The 19,265-nt window shown below is 45.3% G+C and overlaps 1 protein-coding gene across 1 annotated transcript in view; it reads right to left on the bottom strand.

Annotated features, from left to right (window-relative positions):
- NUP205 (nucleoporin 205) overlaps positions 1 to 19,265 on the bottom strand; it is an 81,867-nt gene that overhangs the window by 37,378 nt on the left and 25,224 nt on the right. Inside the window, exons 12-20 of the mRNA XM_004608239.2 lie at positions 18,291 to 18,496; positions 14,964 to 15,146; positions 14,338 to 14,388; positions 13,474 to 13,683; positions 10,114 to 10,213; positions 9,527 to 9,664; positions 7,669 to 7,858; positions 1,791 to 1,911; positions 147 to 228 (exon numbers count right to left, since the gene is read on the bottom strand). Of these exons, the coding sequence (XP_004608296.2) occupies positions 147 to 228; positions 1,791 to 1,911; positions 7,669 to 7,858; positions 9,527 to 9,664; positions 10,114 to 10,213; positions 13,474 to 13,683; positions 14,338 to 14,388; positions 14,964 to 15,146; positions 18,291 to 18,496 (1,281 nt within the window). The remainder of the gene's footprint in view (positions 1 to 146; positions 229 to 1,790; positions 1,912 to 7,668; positions 7,859 to 9,526; positions 9,665 to 10,113; positions 10,214 to 13,473; positions 13,684 to 14,337; positions 14,389 to 14,963; positions 15,147 to 18,290; positions 18,497 to 19,265) is intronic.

The raw sequence follows: 19,265 nt of genomic DNA, 5'->3' as shown, positions 1-19,265 counted from the left end.
AGCATCCCATATGGTGCCCTGAGACCCACCAGCAGCGATTCCTGAGCGCAGAACCACGGGTAAGCCCTGAGCATTGTCAGATATGGCCCCAAATTTAAAGCTTTTTAAAAAACAACAACCAAAAATGGCATGCTGATCTAAGATACCTTCTTCTAGACGCACAAATTCTTCTGTATCTTCACTATCCAAACACTCCACAAATCCAGCCATCAGCTTCTGACTTATACCCTAAAGTCACAAGGATTACAAAAAACAAAAACAAACAACAAAAAAAAGATGAATTATAAAGTTTCTAATTACTACAGAAGCTATTAATATGAGATGCATCTATAATCATTTGCCTCAAAAAAAGACAAATATGTTTCGTGTAAGAAATTTAGATTTCACTTTGGTTGTGTTTTGGGACAGGGACTGGGGTTGGGACGGGAATATCCCAAATTTAGTGTTGGGAAGGTGTAATGGTGGTGGGATTGGTGTTGGAATATTAAATGTAATCAAATATTGTGAACCACCTTATGAAATAATTTTTGAAAATAGAAATTTAGATTTCAGTTCTTTATTAGTTAATTGAAAACTCAAATTCTTAAACTGCAAGAAATTTGTTTTAGAAATAAAGTCACTATTATAAAACTAATTTGGTATCAAATATGCATCCCAAATTTTCCTTCTCAAAGATTCAATCTAGTATTTTTAAAAAATAATATTAACATTTCATTGCCTCTTTATCATACACTTAACACTATGAACTCTTAATGAAAATATAAATTTCTTGTTTTCTCCCCTAAGGAATATATTTCTTATAAGTTTCATACTTCAGAATTGAAACATCAGACACCATTCATCTCCCTAGCAAATTTAGTAGGATGTAAAAGTGGCTAATAATTTATATATTAAAATAAACACCTGCAAACGGAAAATCTTCATCTTCAACACCAAGTAGTTTCAGAACCTCGGCTCATTTACAATTTACTCCAAACAGCTGTTCTCCACTGTGTGACAATACAGGGCCCTGAGGACTGTCTGGGGCCCCCCTAGTGCCCTGATGAGCAGCTCCTGCTGGCAGTCACAGGGGCCAGCAATGCCGACGTCCAATATTAGGAGTAATTATACACAAGCTGAGGGGCTGCTGACACAAAGGCCAGAAAACTCTGTTTCAAACACTGTAAGGAAGTACACAATGGAATTCTTTAAGGATCTAAACTTGTGATTTCTAACAAAGATACAATGGGACAGATGTCTACAAAGTGGAAAAAAATAGCATATTTCCCCAGTGACAACTATTCAGTGAATACAAGCACAACTATTGTAAACTGGATATTAAGAAATCTAAAAGCTACTTCTAGTTTAATATCAAAGAAAGTGACCAAACTGAGTCCAGAGAGAGCTACAGACTGACAATTCTGTGGGACACGCTCAGAATTATAAGGCTCAGGTGAGACACAGCAACTGGGAGGCTGAAACATAAGATGAAAAAAACATACAGAGGCGGCAAGTCATAAATCTCATCACTTTCCTGTGTTTAGTGTGGCAGAAGTTTATGCAGAAGTCTACTATATATACAGATAAGACATAGTATAATCACATGTACAGTACACGCAGTAGCACTATGAATAGTACTAAATTCAAGTACAAATCAGAGCGCAGCGCCCGAAGAGGTTTCATCCAGCATATATATGGAGAATTAGAACATGTTTCCACAAGCAAGGTTCTTTCAGAGTAATGATCCCCATATGTATTTTCCACACACACAAACTCAGAATGCACGCACACTCTCAAAATATCTTAACTACCTGGTCATGGGTGAAATCTCCGACCAACTTTATCTGAATATTGGAGTTGCAAGAGATACAACAGAGGATCTTGGCGCTCTCAAAGGCCAACTCTGGATTCGTATTGCCATGATACAGGTATCTGTAGAAGAAGAACACATGTGAGCACTGGTTTCTCACGATTTTCAATAAGGAGCATTGAGGGCCAGAGGGATAGCTCTTTGGGCTGGCACACATGCTTTCCATGCAGGAGGCCCAAGTTCAATGACTGGGATCCAATGGTACCCTGAGCAATGCACCAGGATAAACCCTGAGCAGTACCAGGTGTTGGCCCAAACCAGAAAGAAAGAAAAGAAGGGAGGGAGGGAGGGAGGGAGGAAGGAAGGAAGGAAGGAAGGAAGGAAGGAAGGAAGGAAGGAAGGAAGGAAGGAAGGAAGGAAGGAAGGAAGGAAGGAAGAAAGGGGCTGGAGAGATAGTGCAGCTGGTAAGCCACTTGCTTTTGCACACGGCCCACTTAGTTACCATCCCTGGCATCCCATATGGTCCCCTGAAAGCTGCCAGGACTAATTCCTGAGTGCAGAGTCAGGGAAAACTTCTAATCATTGCCAGGTATGAGCCTCCCACCAAAAACAAAAACAAATAGCACTTTCAGTTAAATGAGACAAAGGTTCCCCCTTCTAAACAGATGCAACCTGTTAAGAGTTGAACTGTGGGCCTCTGGCTGCTATTTATTAGCGGCCATGATCCGGAGACACACAAAAGAATCTTGGAACCGAGGAGCTCACTGCAGAGATGCCTCTGGACTTTAAACCATGCCAGTTTCACCGGGTGCCTCAGGTGGGCCACAGCAGGCACCGTCCCTCCACCTGCCCCCTAAAAATCTCGGCAACAGCCAACTTCCAGAAACCAATGAGAAGTGCAGGTACGCGGGATCAGAGATGGCAAACTCCAGGCCTCAAGGGACAGGGGATGGGTCAGTCCCTCCCACCCCCCCCCGACGCCACGGGACCCTAGAGGTCATGCCCACAAACTGCCTCTGGCTGCTACTCAAGCTCCCGAGGCCACAATCCAGACACACCCAAAAGAGTCTCCAAACCAAGCAGCAGCTCGCTGCAGAGATTTCTCCAGACCCTAATGATCTAAAATTTTAGAACTCCAGGAGCGCGAAGCCGCCCGATGTCTTATGCTATTCACAACAAGCAATAGAAAAGAGTATGGGGAGACTGTCAGAGGCAAGGGGAGGAGTGGGGTGGGAAGGAGGGATACTGGGGACCTTGATGGTAGATGATGTGCACTGGTGGAGGGATGGGTGTTTGACCATTGTATAACTGAAACTCAAACATGAGAGCTTTGTAACTGTATCTCATGGTGATACAGTTGATATCTCATGGTTAAAAAAAGGGTTGAACTGTATTTCTTTAAAATTCAAATACCCGAATTCACAGATGAACTTATCAAACCAATGAACTTAATCAAATGAAGACGAGGCCCTGGGACTGGAGCAATAGTACAGCAGGTAGGGTGTTTGCCTTGCACACAGCTGACCCACGCTCAATCCCCAGAACCACATACAGTCCTGAGCACCGCCTGAGCACAGAGCCTGGATTCAGCCCTGACCATCGCAGGTGTGGCCCCCAGACAAAAAAAAACGAACAGAATAAGACGAAGTTTTTAGGAGAGGCCCAAAGTCAATACAATAACTGGTGTTTAATAAAAGCCCAGATAGGTGAGACTGGGGGTGGGGGGGAGACAGCCCAGTGGCAGAACACAAGTCTAGCCGTGCAATGCCCGAGTCTGATCCCTGGCATGGGTGTCCTGTGCCTCTTCTGCCCACGTACTTGCCAGTGTAGCTCTGGTGGCCCCAAGCACAGCCAGGTGTGACTCCTACAAAGATATTTTTTTTTTGGGGGGGGAGGTCACACCTGGTGATGCTCAGGGATTACTCCTGGCTCTGCACTCAGGAATTACCCCTGGCGGTGCTCAGGGGACCATATGGGATGCTGGGAATCGAACCCGGGTCGGCCACATGCAAGGCAAGCGCCCTACCCGCTGTGCTATCACTCCAGCCCCAAAGATAAATTTTTAAGGACAACTACCAGATGTTCTCACTTACCTACAGCATGCAGAATGATAAGAGAATGGAAGAACACAACTGGCGAATGACAGAAACGAGAATGCCAAGGAAGGCGCAGCTGGGGAAAGTGGGGTTGAGAGCAAGGCAAGGGCACTCTGTTATTAACACAAGGCGGTGATCAAGGCCTTGAACATTTCGGTGAGTTAGAGGTGAGGTAACTATGAGCACCAAAACAGTCAGAGTCAACCGCCATCTAAGCACATCCATCAGTTCAGACTAAATCTGAGGCCCTGGAGAGCAGAGCTGCAAGACACCTCCAAATTCCACAATATTGGCATCCCAGTAGGAGCACAGCAAATTAGATGAGAAAGAAACAGTAGTCAACCAAGTCTTTGTTGACTTTAAAAATCCCAGAGAGGCAAAAAAGTACAATCGAAACAACATCTGCACATGTATGTTCATCGCAGCACTGTTTACAATAGCCAGAATCTGGAAAAAACCCGAATGCCCCAAAACGGATGACTGGTTGAGGAAACTTTGGTACATCTATACAATGGAATACTATGCAGCTGTTAGAAAAAAGGAAGTCAAGAATTTTGTAGTTAAGTGGATGGGCATGAAAAGTTTCATGCTGAGTGAAATGAGTCAGAAAGAGAGAGACAGACATAGAAAGACTGCACTCATCTATGGTATATAGAATATCAGAGTGGGAGACTAATACCCAAGAACCATAGAAATAAGTACCAGGAGGTTGACCCCATGGCTTCGCGGCTGGCCTCACGTTCCGGGGAAAGGGCAACTCAGAGAAGCGATCACCAACTACATTGTAGTTGAAGGCCATGTGGGGGAAGGGAGTTGCGGGCTGAATGAGGGCTAGAGACTGAGCACAGAGGCCACTCAACACCTTTATTGCAAACCACAACAGCTAATTAGAGAGAGAGAACAGAAGGGAATGCCCTGCCACAGTGGCAGGGTGGGGTGGGGGGGAGATGGGATTGGGGAGGGTGGGAGGGACGCCGGGTTTACGGGTGGTGGAGAATGGGCACTGGTGAAGGGATGGGTTCCCGAACTTTGTATGAGGGAAGTATAAGCACAAAAGTGTATAAATCTGTAACTGTACCCTCACGGTGATTCTCTAATTAAAAATAAATAAATTATAAAAAAATATATATATATATATACATGTTGATTTTACTCTATGAGGATATATATATCCTCAGAATACGCCAGTTGAACATTTAATGTCTCAAAAACCTAAAATAACCTGATAATTAAAATGGTATCTATTCATTTACCACTTAAATCTTTCAATTAATAGATTTCTTCTGAGTAATGTTGAGTTCTTTTGTTCTGTACTCCCTCTGTCAAACTATATAGTTCAGCTTCACTTGTTGAAATGTATCCAAAGATCTGCCTACAATAGAAACTATCTCCTGAAATAAAAAAAAAAAAAAAGTAACACATAAGGGGCTGGAGCGATAGCACAGCGGGGAGGGCATTTGCCTTGCACATGGCAGACCCGAGTTTGATTCCCAGCATCCCATTTGGTCCCTTGAGCACCGCCAGGAGTAATTTCTGACTGCAGAGCCAGGAGTAACCCCTGTGCATCTCTGGGTGTGACCGAAAAAGAATAAAAATTAAAAATAAAAAAAAAAAAAGGAACACAGAAGGATCAACCAGTAACAGACAGCTGAGTAACTCTAAGCCACGAACTTAATAACTCCACAGTAACATAAACAATTTCACAAATTTTAAGCACTTTTTGATAATTCCTTTGGCCATTTATTTGTAACAAGCAATATATAATAAATTATTTTGTGCCTGCTAAGCAGGAAGGCTGGGGGAATGGTTGGGGCAATGAAGACATGGTGGAGAGAAGGTCACACTGGCGGTGGGACTGGTGTTGGAGCACTGAATGACCAAAACAACTGTATAATGAACAACTTGACAAATCCTGGCATTTACATAAAGTAAAAAAAAAATTTTTCAAAAAGAACTAGAAAAAAATAACAACTGAGTCAATACTATTGTAAACATGAGAGCCACACTACAGCCACAATTTAAAAACTGGAGTCTTTACTCGATCGTTGTATGACTGAAATGTAATCATGAAAATTTGTAACTGTATCTCACAGTGATTCATTAAAAAATATATATATTAAAAAAAAAAAAGGTGGAGTCTGCGAAGGAGATGGAGTGGGGGGTGGGGGGCTGGGTGGAGGGAGCCAACACTGGTGACAGTCTGGAGCTGGAACACGGAATGCCAAACACTTTCTACTCAAAGCTTTATAATTTTTTTTTTTAAACTTTGTTTTTGACTCACACCTGGCAGTGCTCGGGGCTGACTCCTGGCAGACTCAGGGGATCCTATGGGTGCCAGGATTGAATCCAGGTTTGCTATGTGCAAGGTGCTGAGGATCTAGTCCTCTAAAAAAAATTAAAGCAAAAACAAAAACAAAACTTTTTTTTGTAATTTTATTTTATTTCTATTAAGTTACTCACAATTTTTTATTACATTCAACATTCCAAATAAAACCTTTTAACTTTTTTATTGAATACCGTGAGATAGACCCTTACAAGGCTGTTCATGATTGGGTTTCAGTCATACAGTGCTCCAACACCCATCCCTCCGCCAGTGCACATTCCCCTGCACCAGTGCCCCCAGGTTCCCTCCCATCATCCCCCATCCAAGAAAAGTTTTTAAAGGGAGAAATTTGGACAGGAGTACACCTTTCTCCTCCCCTCTCCCAGCAGAGACACACACACACACACAGGAGCACATCTTTCTCCTCCCCTCTCCCAGCAGACACACACACACACACACACACACACACACACACACACACACACAGAGGAGCACATCTTTCTCCTCCCCTCTCCCAGCAGACACACACACACACACACACACACACAGAAGCACACAAGAGTACACCTTTCTCCTCCCCTCTCCCAGCAGACACACACACACACAAACACACACACACACACAGAAGCACACAAGAGTACACCTTTCTCCTCCCCTCTCCCAGCAGACACACACACACACAAACACACACACACACACAGGTGCACATCTTTCTCCTCCCCTCTCCCAGCAGACAGACAGACAGACACACACACACACACACACACAAACAGGAGCACACCTTTCTCCTCCCCTCTCCCAGCAGGCAGGCAAGCAGGCAGACAGACAGACACTCACACACACACACACACACACACACACACACACACACACACACACACACACACACACACACACACACACACGGAACACCATACAAACCAGAAGGCAGAGACTAGACTGATACAAGCACAAGACCAGCCAGTGCCAGCAGCCCACCGGAAGCCAGGCTGTACAGAGGGGCAAGCTGGTGCCTAAGCCTAAACTCCACACATCCAAATTCCCTACAGGGAATAGGCAATATTATGTCATTTCTTACTTTTTAAAATGTGGGGGTAGGTGTAGGGGTTGGATCACAGCACATGGGCTTCTGCCTCTGTACCCAGGGGGAGCCCCTGACCGTGCTTGAGGGACCATGCAGAGCCAAGAACTGAACCATGATTGGCTTTGCGCGAGGCAAGCACGGTAACCCTGAACTATCTCTCCAGACCCCGTACTTTAAATTTTTCGTGACAGAAAAAATTTGGGGAAAAAAAAAGAAAAAATTGCAAATACAAAGCAACTAAAACTAGAGCCACTAGCAGGATCGAGCAGCAAGAATAAAATGTAAGAGAAGCATGAGAGAGTTGGTCAGATTTTAGGAAGAATCCAAGCCAGGTGCCCATGTATTCAACGCCCCCCCCACCTGAGGACGGACTTACCTGGCAATATTCACCACGTTATCCGCCTTCTTAGTTCTGGGATTGATTCCCTGCAGCAGCTGTTCTAAGGGAGAGACGATCAGAGCCAGCTGACTCTCTCGGAGAAGGTCCATGAAGAGGTTTTCCTTCTGCAGCGTCAGGTTGAGGATTGCAAGGCAGTGCTGTACTGCTTTCTCCAAGTGCTTCTTCCCTGCAAGTCAAACGGCAAGTTCATCTGACGTGCACCTTAGAAAGTCAGCCACTTCTTAGAGAAGCAAGGAAAAGGAGGACGCAGACCCAACGAAGGCCCTCAAAGTTTCTAAACGCCAACAGGCACATCACAAGAACACCCACCCCTGCAAGTCACGGGAACTCGGACAACAGCGCTTTCCCCAAGGCACTCTCATTCCTCTGCCTCTTCCCAGACGGCTCAGAGCCGAGTGTCTCAAGCTTTACCCGCTGTGGCCCCTTCGCGCCCCCGCCCCACGTCTTACAGTTGGCTCTTGAGTTTGGTGCCATGCCCCTTCCCCTGCTTTATGCGAATTTTGCCAGTGGCCTGCTTGGAATATCCGGGGGGGCCCCCAGGGGCGCATATGAGCCCAGGCTGAGAAATGCTGATTCCAAGTCATAGTTCTCAGTGGCAGTGATTTGCGGCCCACCTCTCCCCCGGTGTCTAGAGACACTTCCGGTTGTCACAAATGGGAATGTACAAAAGAAACTGATGAAGAGCAACAAAACCTTCCCAACATCCTGAGGACATGCCTGCAATGGAGCACCAGCACCGGGAGCACAGCGCGCACGAGCAGAGTGACATGCCCGAGCAGGATGGGTGGCTCTGCTCCTGGGACGTCTCGAGCCACAGACAGGGAGGCGCCTCTAGCCTATCACAACCAAGTATGCACGAGCACTCCTCTGAGGGCACGCGAGCACCACGACCAAGTGTGAGACCCCTGGTCACCACGGAGACAACAACAAAAAGGAGAAAGGGTGGGGGCAGGGGAGGTGTTCACTGGGGAAAATGAAAAAGTGGAAAACACTAGTACGGGTCAGCTAAATCTCAACTGAATCACAGTGAAAACGAAAACTGAGGGCTGAGCAGCCCGAGTGCCAATCACAGATAGTAAATCCATTACTGAGGGGGTGGAGGGGCTCCCAATCAGTGCTCAGGGGACCTGGGGCCACTCCAGGCAAAACTTGGCCAACAGGACAAGCCGTTCGATGCCAAGACCTAAGGACGTGGCACCAAGGACCACAGGGCCACCCAGCAATGCTCCGGGCCTCCAGGGACCATGCAATGACGGGGCTCAAAGCCGGGTCAGGCACGCTCAATGCACGCACCCACACTGCCAGACTCGCTCCTGGCTCCATAAAGCCATTCTGCGCATCAATTTCCCTATATAGGACATGGATCTCAGTAGAGACCCACTACGTAGAGCATTAAACAAATTAAACGGGAGGAGTGCTTTTAAAACTATCACAAAGTATTCCATCAGTGGTAATATAAAGAAGTGTGCATAACATTCAAGGAAACTTACTGAACACTATGTGCCAGATACTATAACTGAATTTGTAAATACTATGAAAATAAAAAATCAAAACAAAACAAGTCAAAGAGTGCCTCGGGACCAATGGCGCTAGAGCTGCTAAGTGACACGGCTCATCACCCACCGAGGCCCTGTGAGCAGACGGTCACAGTGAGAGCCCTGGCACCTGAGGCTGGTTTCACTGTGACTATATTTTCATCAGTTTATGTCTCCCTGGAAACACCACTGCAGAAGCAGAACCGTGGTGCGAGAAGGAGCTCCAGAGATCAAACCTCCAGTTCCCCAGGATAAGAAAGCTGCAACTGGGGCCGAGGCGGGAGGCACCCGGCACGTACCCGGGAAAGGCGCGTAGGTGTCCAGCTGCTTGACTCCCTCCTCCAGCAGGCTCAGGGACAGCTCCAGCATGGGGGACTCGTTCAGCAGGTGGTACATCAGGCTGAACCCCGGCGGCTTGTAGGCGATGATTTCTTCTCCTAAGAAGCCAAGCGATGTGAGATTAGCATTTGGATCTCACCCTGGGTTGACATGAAATGTACGGGATATGTAAATTATACGGCACCGAAACAAGTGAAGGCAGGTTTCAATGTACACAACTGTCAAAATTACAATCAGTTTTTTATTTTTATCAGTTTTAATTTCCCGAAAGGACAGATCTTTAGCACAGGGGGTTCATCACCGATTACACTTTAGCGAGTTAAAAAAGCTTTAAGATAGTGATCTTGAAATTTCATTCTATACAATTTTATGTCTTCTTACTCAGGACAATTAAGAAGACAAAAACAATCTGACAAAAGATTAAGCCCTAATTTACAAACAGAAAGTAATTTATATCTTACATGCATAAAAATTATAAACATGTAAAGGTTGTAAGTAGCCTTTAACGTAAATAACACCTTATAGAAAAGGGACAGGATAAAATTACCTTGTAATTCTACAAACTGGTCTATAAAATCTTCAAGTTGAGGCTCGTAATCTCTGAGTAATTTATAAAACACCTCCAAGACCACCTCAGCCACTTCCCACTATAAAAAGACACAAGTACTTCAGGAGCAGTGAAGCAGGCCCCAGGGGACACCTCACCAGGCTTTTCTCAAGAGGAGTCCAGTCCTTTGTCCGAGATGCTAAGCAATACCGAAACTCAGTGCATACAGCTTGATTTTGTTCAAGGATAGTGGCGCAGCTGACTTTCAAGGTAAAGCACTGCGGAAGCACTGGCACTGGCACTGTCATCCCGTTGCTCATCGATTTGGTCGAGCGGGCCCCAGTAACGTCTCCATTGTGAGACTTGTTACTGTTTTTGTCATATCGAATATGCCACTGGGAGCTTGCCGGGCTCTGCTGTGCGGGTGGGATACTCTGGGTAGCTTGCCGGGCTCTCCGAGAGGGACGGAGGAATCGCCCCGTGCAAGGCAACCGCCCTACCCGCTGTGCTATCGCTCCAGCCTGTGACAGCATTACCCTTTTATTTTTATTTTTCCCCAAATAAAACCCTTTTGGGCCACACCCAGAGGTGTTCTGATTTGTTCCTCACTGTTAAAGAGCCACTCCCCTCCCCCTACCCCACAGTGCCAGGGAGTCTCTTCACAGATGACTGCAGTGCTGGGGATCAAACCTGGCTTGGCGGTAGGAAAAACAAGTGCCGTGCTTGCAGCAGTTCCTAGTACAGCAGGCTCGGCACTTGACGCCCCTGAGCTTTCACCAGGAGTGATCTCCCAGCACAGTGCGGGGTGGTCCAGAAACAAAAGTGCATTTGCTTCTCTCTTATTTTACCCAACTGCCGTGACCAGTTATTTAAACAGAAAAGGCGCATCAAGATACAATCACAGAGGGGCTGAACAATAGCACAGCGGGTGGGGCTCTGCCTTGCACACTCCTACCCAGGTTCAATCCCTGGCATCTCATATCGTTCCCTGAGCACAGAGTCAGGAGTACCCCTAAGCACTGCGGGTGTGGCCCATAAACAAGCAAAAAAGACACAATCAGCTGGGCCGGAGCAATAGCACAGTCAGTGGGACCTTTGCCTTGCACAGAGCACCCAGATTCAGTCCCCGGCGTCCCATACGACCCCCCCAAGCAGCACCAGGAGTAATTTCTGAGTGCAGAGCCAGGAGCACTGCTGGGTGTAGCCCAAAACCGAAAATACAAACAGAAAACAAATAAAATCCGATCACAGATTTCAGAAGTCAAATACACACACCTCTCATACTGTTACCTCATTTCAAAGCACTATCTTCGTGAGAAACTAGTGTTCTAGAAAACTAGTAAATGCGGAAGGAGACTTGGAAATGAAATACATCACGCCAAGGGGAAATCTGTAGGGTCAGCATGTCGGGCGGGATCATGGCAGGCAGCCAGGAGCCGCGCAGAAGCAGCTGCACAGACGAACATCAGGCTGCTGAAAATCACGGGCTGTCTGACGCCCACAGCTCCTAGGTCACAATGACCTTCTTACGAAGAGGCAAGTAATCAGATGCTCAAAATGCATGTCGCCCAACAGAGAACACTCGGCTAAAGGGATGACATCACATCCATCATTCAGCTAGAATGTCTTTTATTAATAAAGCACAGCTGGTAAAGTGTTCAGTCATAAGGAGATACATGTTCAGGGGACAATTCTAGGGCTAAAGTGAAATATGTGGACCTGCCTCTCCCCGGAGCACAAATCATAAAGTAATTGAGAAAAACAGAACTTTGGTTATTTGGGACAGTCAGAAACAAACACTGTCCAATGACAGGGCAATGAATGAATCAACACCACTAGATATAAGTAATTACTGCTTCACTAAATAGTAATGATTGGGGCTGGAGCCATAGCACAGCGGGAAGGGCATTTGCCTTGCATGCGGCCAACCTGGGTTGATTCCCAGCATCCCATATGGTCCCCCGAGCACTGCCAGGAGTAAGTCCTGAGTGCATGAACCAGGAGTAACCCCTGTGCATCACCAGGTGTGACCCAAAAGGCAAAAAAAAAAAGAAAAAAAATAGTAATGATTAAAGTAAAATGAAAAACAAGACCCAATCATAGATTTCAGAATTGAAATACACATACCTCTCATACTATGCTATCTCAATTCAACACTATCGTCTAAAGATTTTCAATGAATCTTTAAAAAATCCTAACGATTGAAAGTTTAGTAACCCAAAAAGGATACAACTAACACAAACTAATGATTTTAATTTATAAATATACACAGGAAAAGGATACTCTCTTTCTCAGAAAAGATTTAAGAGTAGTATTTCTTCTTGCATTTTTCTAGTTTTCCCAATAATCCCAAATTAGCAAAATCTAAATTATTTCTAAAATCACTAATAATGATAAAACTCAGTAAGTTAAAAAAGCAGAAACTATAAAAATAGAGCAGAACTGTCTCTATATAGTAATTAAGGGTATTCTGTGAAGCAATAGAGTTCACTACAGTAAGTTACACCAAACCGGGAAGGGTCTCTTAGATAACCTAGTGCTTATGAGCGGATCTGGAATCAGTCCTAGGCTCAAATCCTGGTCCTATACCTTTAGCCAAGTTCCTTGACCTTGCTAAACTTCCATCTGTAAAATGGGAATGTTAAAAATACCTGCCTCATAGTAACACTGGAATGAGGTCAAACGCTAGGTTCGGCCATACGTGTGTGACAGTCAGAGCAAATATGGGCATGAATGTCAGTACTCACTCAGCCTCTATCCACGGCAAACATCCAAAATGGACCCTCAGAACTAAGTCAAGACTGCACAAACCAGAAATATTCCTAAGCCATGACACCGGAGTGAAAATTTTTTTTTTTTTTTGCTTTTTGGGTCACACCTGGTGATGCTCATGGGTTACTCCTGGCTCTGCACTCAGGAATTACCCCAGGCGGTACTCAGGGGACCATATGGGATGCTGGGAATCGAACCCAGGTTGGCTGCGTGCAAGGCAAACACCTTACCCGCTGTGCTATCGCTCCAGCCCCCGGAGTGCAAATTTAAACAAGTCAAATAACCTAAGTTTTCCCAGTAAACTGTGTGTTTTTAACTAAGATATATTTTTGGTTCAATTTTCAATAAAGAGTCTATCAAGTCAAGGTAATTAAGTTACTAATGTTGAAGTTAGTGCTGTTATTTTAAGGTCCAAATTATTTTTTATTGCACATAAACTAATCAGATCAGGGACATTTCCGTGAAGAAGACTTATTCATTTTACTAACTTTCAAAAGCTAAAATGAAACTAGAGCATCTCCTGCCTTTAATAAAAGAAAAGCGAGCAATCAATAAGTAAGGAGAAAAAGACTTCCCCGTGCACATAACCTTTTCAGCAGCTCTCCGGTAGGCTCTGGTGCGGAAGCGGAGGAACACAGACTCCCTGAGGAACTGCAAGTAAGGGTCGAAGCCCGGGGGTCGCAGTCCAGCGCCCAAGTTAGCAGGAAACGAACTCTCCACCAGGGTGCCAATCAGCTGGCAGAAGGCCCGGGTCATCGGGTATTCTTCATAGCGGGATTCAATTTCATTTAGTTCGACCTTTCCAAAACAAATTTAAAAGAGAAGTGAAATCTGGGTATATCAAACTATCAGCAAGGAACATCCAGGCACGCTGCAGAGACTGACTCACCAATACTACTATAACATCACATTAAAAGATACATAACAACAGGACCATTTTTTATTTAAAGGAAAAGACACAACAAAAGAGGGGCTGGAGAAATAGCACAGCGAGTAGGGTGTTTGCCTTGCACGAGGCCGACCCGGGTTTGAGTCCCAGCATCCCATATGGTCCCCTGAGCACCGCCAGGGGGTAATTCCTGAGTGCAGAGCCAGGAGTAACCCCTGTGCATCACCAGGTGTGACCCAAAAAGAAAAAAAAACAATGTCAATCAGATAGAAAAATTTCAAGTCCCCACATATGTTTTCAACTTCAAATTAATTTGTTTCTTTAAAAAGAAAAAAGAAAAGAAAAGAAAGGGAGCACAGAGAAGAAAAGAAACTGTACCTATTCTCACCAATTAGGTTGATCAAGGAGTCTAATTAAACTGAGTTCAAACTAAATTTTCACTGTGGATAGGTGTCATACAATTTTAAAAGGTTCTGGAATTTAGGAGAGAAAGAAGAATTTTTTTTAACCTACCATCATGTACATGTGTAAGCGAAGTACTGAAAGCAAAAGGAAAACTTTACCTCTATACCAATTGCTTGTCTCTGGCTTGGAGCTCTTACGGTCTGCAGTATCTTGAACAGAAAGAAACAGATGTTAGGGGCATGCCCCAATCATCAGTGAACAATACTGCCTTTGTAGTAAAATGGTCATATATCTCACCCCATACATCAATACATCTTGCATTCTGGACCAGAAATGACCAAAACATCTCATGTACTTTTACTGGTAACTGTGTCAAGATCAGGTAAGATACCCAATTGTCTTGACTTTAGGAAATTAGTGATATTTAAGTGCATATAAGATGCCTTTTTCCCCAGAAATCTCCTCTTGACATTTTCTAGGAATAAATTATCTGAAGCTTTATGGGACAAACAGTCATTATAGTTCAAGAAATGCATCTGTTTACGACCAGCCACTTCCCCCACAACCCCCCTCGTCCTAACTGATGACATGGGAACTTCCCAGGAAAGGAGTACATGGGGTTAAATGTCTCCAACCACACTTTCACGTCTACATTGTTACCAAGCTCCATCTTCTGCACTATGGTGGCAGGAACAGGAGCACAGCATTGGGACCTGAGTCTATTCCAGGGACTGCCTCAGCAACGGTCCCCTGCATATTTCAGGGACCGCCACGGCAATGGTACCTGTGTATATTCCAGGGACTGCCACAGCGAGGCGGCGATTTCAGGAGAGCGTCCAAAAGCGGCAAGTGTCTTCAGGAGTTCGGCTTTGAGAACGGGGGGGATACTACACTGCAGCAGCCCCAGGATGACCACCACAGGCGTCCACTGAGGGTGCTCGCACAGGGCCAGGCGAGCGTTCTCACTCTGAGAAACAAACGGACACGAGGAAGCAAAAGACACTGAGCACCTTTCAACACTGCGAAGGACGAACGGAGCATGTGCCCGGACACAGGAGCTGCAAGCCGCATGGTGGCACCCCACAAGGCCCAGTCTCGCCGCGCAGGGCCCCAAAACCAGCCACAACAAAGAGCTAAGAAAAGTGACTAGCAACTATCCACACTGCTAATACCGACACTGAGTATGATCCTGTGGCTTGGGACTACAGCTATCAGTGGACATGATCTGTCAGCAGAAAGGACGGAGAAGAAATAGCCTTTGGAGAAAGTATGAACAACAACAGCAGTATGAAAGGGAATAGTAAATCCTTTCTGGAGGGCTGGAGCAATAGCACAGCAAGTAGGGCATTTGCCTTGCATCCGGCCACCCTGGGTTCAATTCCCGACACCTCATATGCTCCCCCGAGCACCACCAGGAGTAATTCCTGAGTGCAGAGCTAGGAGTAACCCCTGTGCATCGCCGGGTGTGACCCAAAAAGCAAAAAAAAAAAATTTTTTTTTTAATTTAACTCTGTGCTGCTGGGGGTGGAATTTTTTCCTCCCCACCCTGTCTTCCTGCACAGAAAGCAGCGGCCTGGCGGCACCCACGTGGCAGGCGCCATCTTCTGTGACTCCAAACCCAGAGGTATTCAGTTTTTACTTTTGGGGCTCCCAGGAACTCATGGGAAGGGGGCGTAACCGGCACGCCCTCGGCCCAGATAAATCCGGAGCCGCTGAGCTCGAATCGGACCCTCTGCGCCTAAAGACTTTGAATTCAGAGACTTCTTACAGCAATGCACTGGGACTGTGAGCTGGGCTATGTAATTTCTGGCAGAATTTTCCCTGGACTTTATACAGAAATCCAAAACTTAACATCTATAATTGTCAGCAATATGAAACGGTTCCTTTTGAACAGGTCTGACTTAGGGGAGAAACTCCAAATAATAACAGTAAGTTTTTGTTGAAATTTTGAAGGTTTTTAATGTAGCAGCCACCTCTCTGGACTGTGAACTAAGCAAAAGCCCCACGCTGGCCGACGTGGCGTGGCGTACACCATACTATGAGGTAGGTGCAGGAAGGGGGATGAGGGGGAAAAAGAAAAAAAAAAAGGGAAAAGGAAAAAGGGAAAAAAAAAGAGAGAGAGTTATGTACTTGTAGCAGTGGGGCTACATATCTCTTCATTTCCAGCAATGAAAAACTAATTATCAAATGTAGTAGGTCTGTCTCTCTTGGTTGGAAACTCCAACAACTATAGTGAGTTTTGTGTTGAATTATGGAATGTAATCAAGGTAAAGAAAAAATGAAGTGAAATTCATTAGTTATACAGTAGGGGGTAGGGGGTGGGGGCGGGGGGTATACTGGGGTTTCTGGTGGTGGAATATGGGCACTGGTGAAGGGATGGGTGTTTGAATATTGTATAACTGACATATAAACCTGAGAACTTTGTAACTTTCCACATGGTGATTTAATAAAAAGTTTAAAAAAAATAGAGAAATATGACACTAAATGAAGAAATCAAAGAGATGAACTTAATGGACATATACAATTAAATCACAAAAAATACACATTTAAAAAAAAATCCTTTTTGGAACAATACACTTCATGGAAATTGATGTAAATGAGTAAGTACTTGATATATGCTGAGGCAAAACTGGACATATAGGGGCCAGAGTGATAGTACAGCAGGGAGGGCTCTTGCCTGGCACACAGCCAACTCGGGTTTTACCCCGGCACCTTGTATGGTCCCTCAGCCGCACCGGGAGTGATCCCTGAGCAGAATCAGGAGGAAGCCTAAGCACTGCTCAGTGTGCCTCCACTCCAGTCCCCCCAGGGATAATGACATCAAGTACCACTCCATCTTCATTCCTTGAGAAGGAATTATTAACTTTATGTTTTGCTGTTTAATCATACATATACATCATTCAAAAAACAAAAAAGTTGGAAGACCCTACATGTACGCTTCAAAGAGAAAGTCATACGCAGCAACATGAGCTTGCGCCTGGTGAATAGAAATTACTAAGAGATATAACAGCAGTTTGGGTGCTTGCCTTGCTTACAGCTGATCTGGGTTTAACCCCCAGCATCCCGAATAGTACCCCAAGCCCGTCAGGAGAGATTCCTGAGCATCACTGAGTGTGGCCCAAGGACAAAAAAAACAACAAAACAAAATAAACAAACAAAAATTACAGAAAAAGGATTACTCTGACTCCTGAGCAGGGACATTATATACGGAAAATATTTTTACAAAGATTCCTTTAGTAGTAGTAGCCAGTAAGGTGGTTTGGTGTACGGTAAGGGGGTAAAAAGAATAACTCAGTAAGTACCGTTCTTTCTATCTGGGAGTTGGGGGGCATGCAGAGAGGCCACACCCAGCAACGCTCAGGGCATATTCCTGGCTCTGCACTCCGGGACCACTTCTGGCAGAGGTGCCGGAGACAAAACCTGGGTTGGCTGCATGCAAGACACACCCGACCAGCTAATCTTTACACATATACACAGAGGAAACCTAGAAGAACATATATCTGAAACCGGACTCTGATGTCTGCTTCTGTCTACTTTCAAGCTTAGGCAATCATTTTCCTATGACCCTACAGCACTGTGTAGCGGCTATGACAACAACTAATGTATGGTGAGGAATAATCTTTAGAAGTGAATGTTATAAGAATGCCACATTTATTACACTCAGGCTTTAAGCATTACAAGAAGCTTTGGAGGTGCTCAAAATGCCACTATGGGGCATTAAGTGATAGCACAACAGGTAGGGCGCTAGCCTTAAATGTAAATCAACCCTGGGTTCGATCCCAGACATTCCAAAAGGTCCCCTGAGCCCAGCCAGAAGTGATCCCTGAGCACAGACCCAGGAATAACCCTTGAGTACTTCCAGTGTGGCTGAAAAATAACAACAAAACTTTTTAAATGCCACTGTGGCGCCAGAGATAGTGCAGAGGGTAAGGCACTTGCCTCGCACAAGGTGGCCCTGGCTTCAGTTTCCAGCATCACAAATTCTCCCTGAATACCATCGGGGTGATCCCCTGAGCAAAAACCAGGCATGCCCCCCGGAACAAATCAAAGAGCGCCACCATTCTGGCATGCAAGCAGAATCCTGTGACGCACGAAGGGATGCATCCCATACCCAAGTAATGATGGTAGACGTGAGCTGCAGGAAAGCGATCAGCCCGTCCTGCTCCTTCTGGGTGATGCCGCGCGAAGGGAGGTGCCGGTACTGGACACTATCTGCGCTCGGAAGGTCCTTGCGGAGGTGTTCGTGGTAAAGCATTAAGGAGTGGAAGAAATGCTCCCAGGAAACAGGGCTGCCGCCTGCTCCCTGGATATTTTCAACTGTAAAGAAAGAGAGGACAGACTTTTACTGGCGGAACTCCGCAGGCATCTGCGTGGAAATAGACACCACCAACTCTGCCCTGGCCCCAGGGAGCAGTGTGCTATCTTGTCGATAGAGTGAAGACTGGTGAGAACCCTTCTGTAGCCGAGAACTCAGGATGAATTTTGCTCAGGGCAAGGACTGGGCAGTGCCCCCACGAATGCAAAGGTCAGGTACTTTGGACACGAGTTACCTCACGTCCAGGAAGGTTCCTGGTGTTGTCATCTAACGCTACAGGGTGCTTTCCCCACTAAGTAATTCCCAAATGTTGAGTTTTTGTTCCCAAAGAGAGCAGCAGTCTAGATTTGTCCATGAGACTACACCATTATACTGTGGCTGCATTCAGGCACTGAGCGCAAACTCAATTAATTCAAAACAAGCCCAAACAGCGCCTCTGGAGCAGGTCCCAGCCCAAGCACGCTCCCCGGTTAGCTGCCACCGCAGAGAAAATAGAGAACTTCTCTCACCCTGCTTCTTCACACTGCAAAACTGAAAGTAATAATATCCACCTAATAGCAGATGTTAAATAAATTTTCCTTTCTCGGGCAGTGTTTCTGGTATAACGAGGCAAGGCCGAAATTTATATGAGGAAATTGGGAGATAGTCAAAAGAAAAATGTTAAGAACAGAAATTTAAAAAACAAATACCAAGAAATCAAACTTACTTTATTTTCCCCTGAGCATAGACGTGTCCTTTAAATTCTATATGTGCTAATTACATTTCTTAAAT

This window comes from Sorex araneus, chromosome 1 (assembly GCF_027595985.1).
Source record: "Sorex araneus isolate mSorAra2 chromosome 1, mSorAra2.pri, whole genome shotgun sequence".
NCBI classification, from domain to species: Eukaryota; Metazoa; Chordata; class Mammalia; order Eulipotyphla; family Soricidae; genus Sorex; species Sorex araneus.
This window is presented reverse-complemented; position numbering and strand designations above follow the sequence as displayed.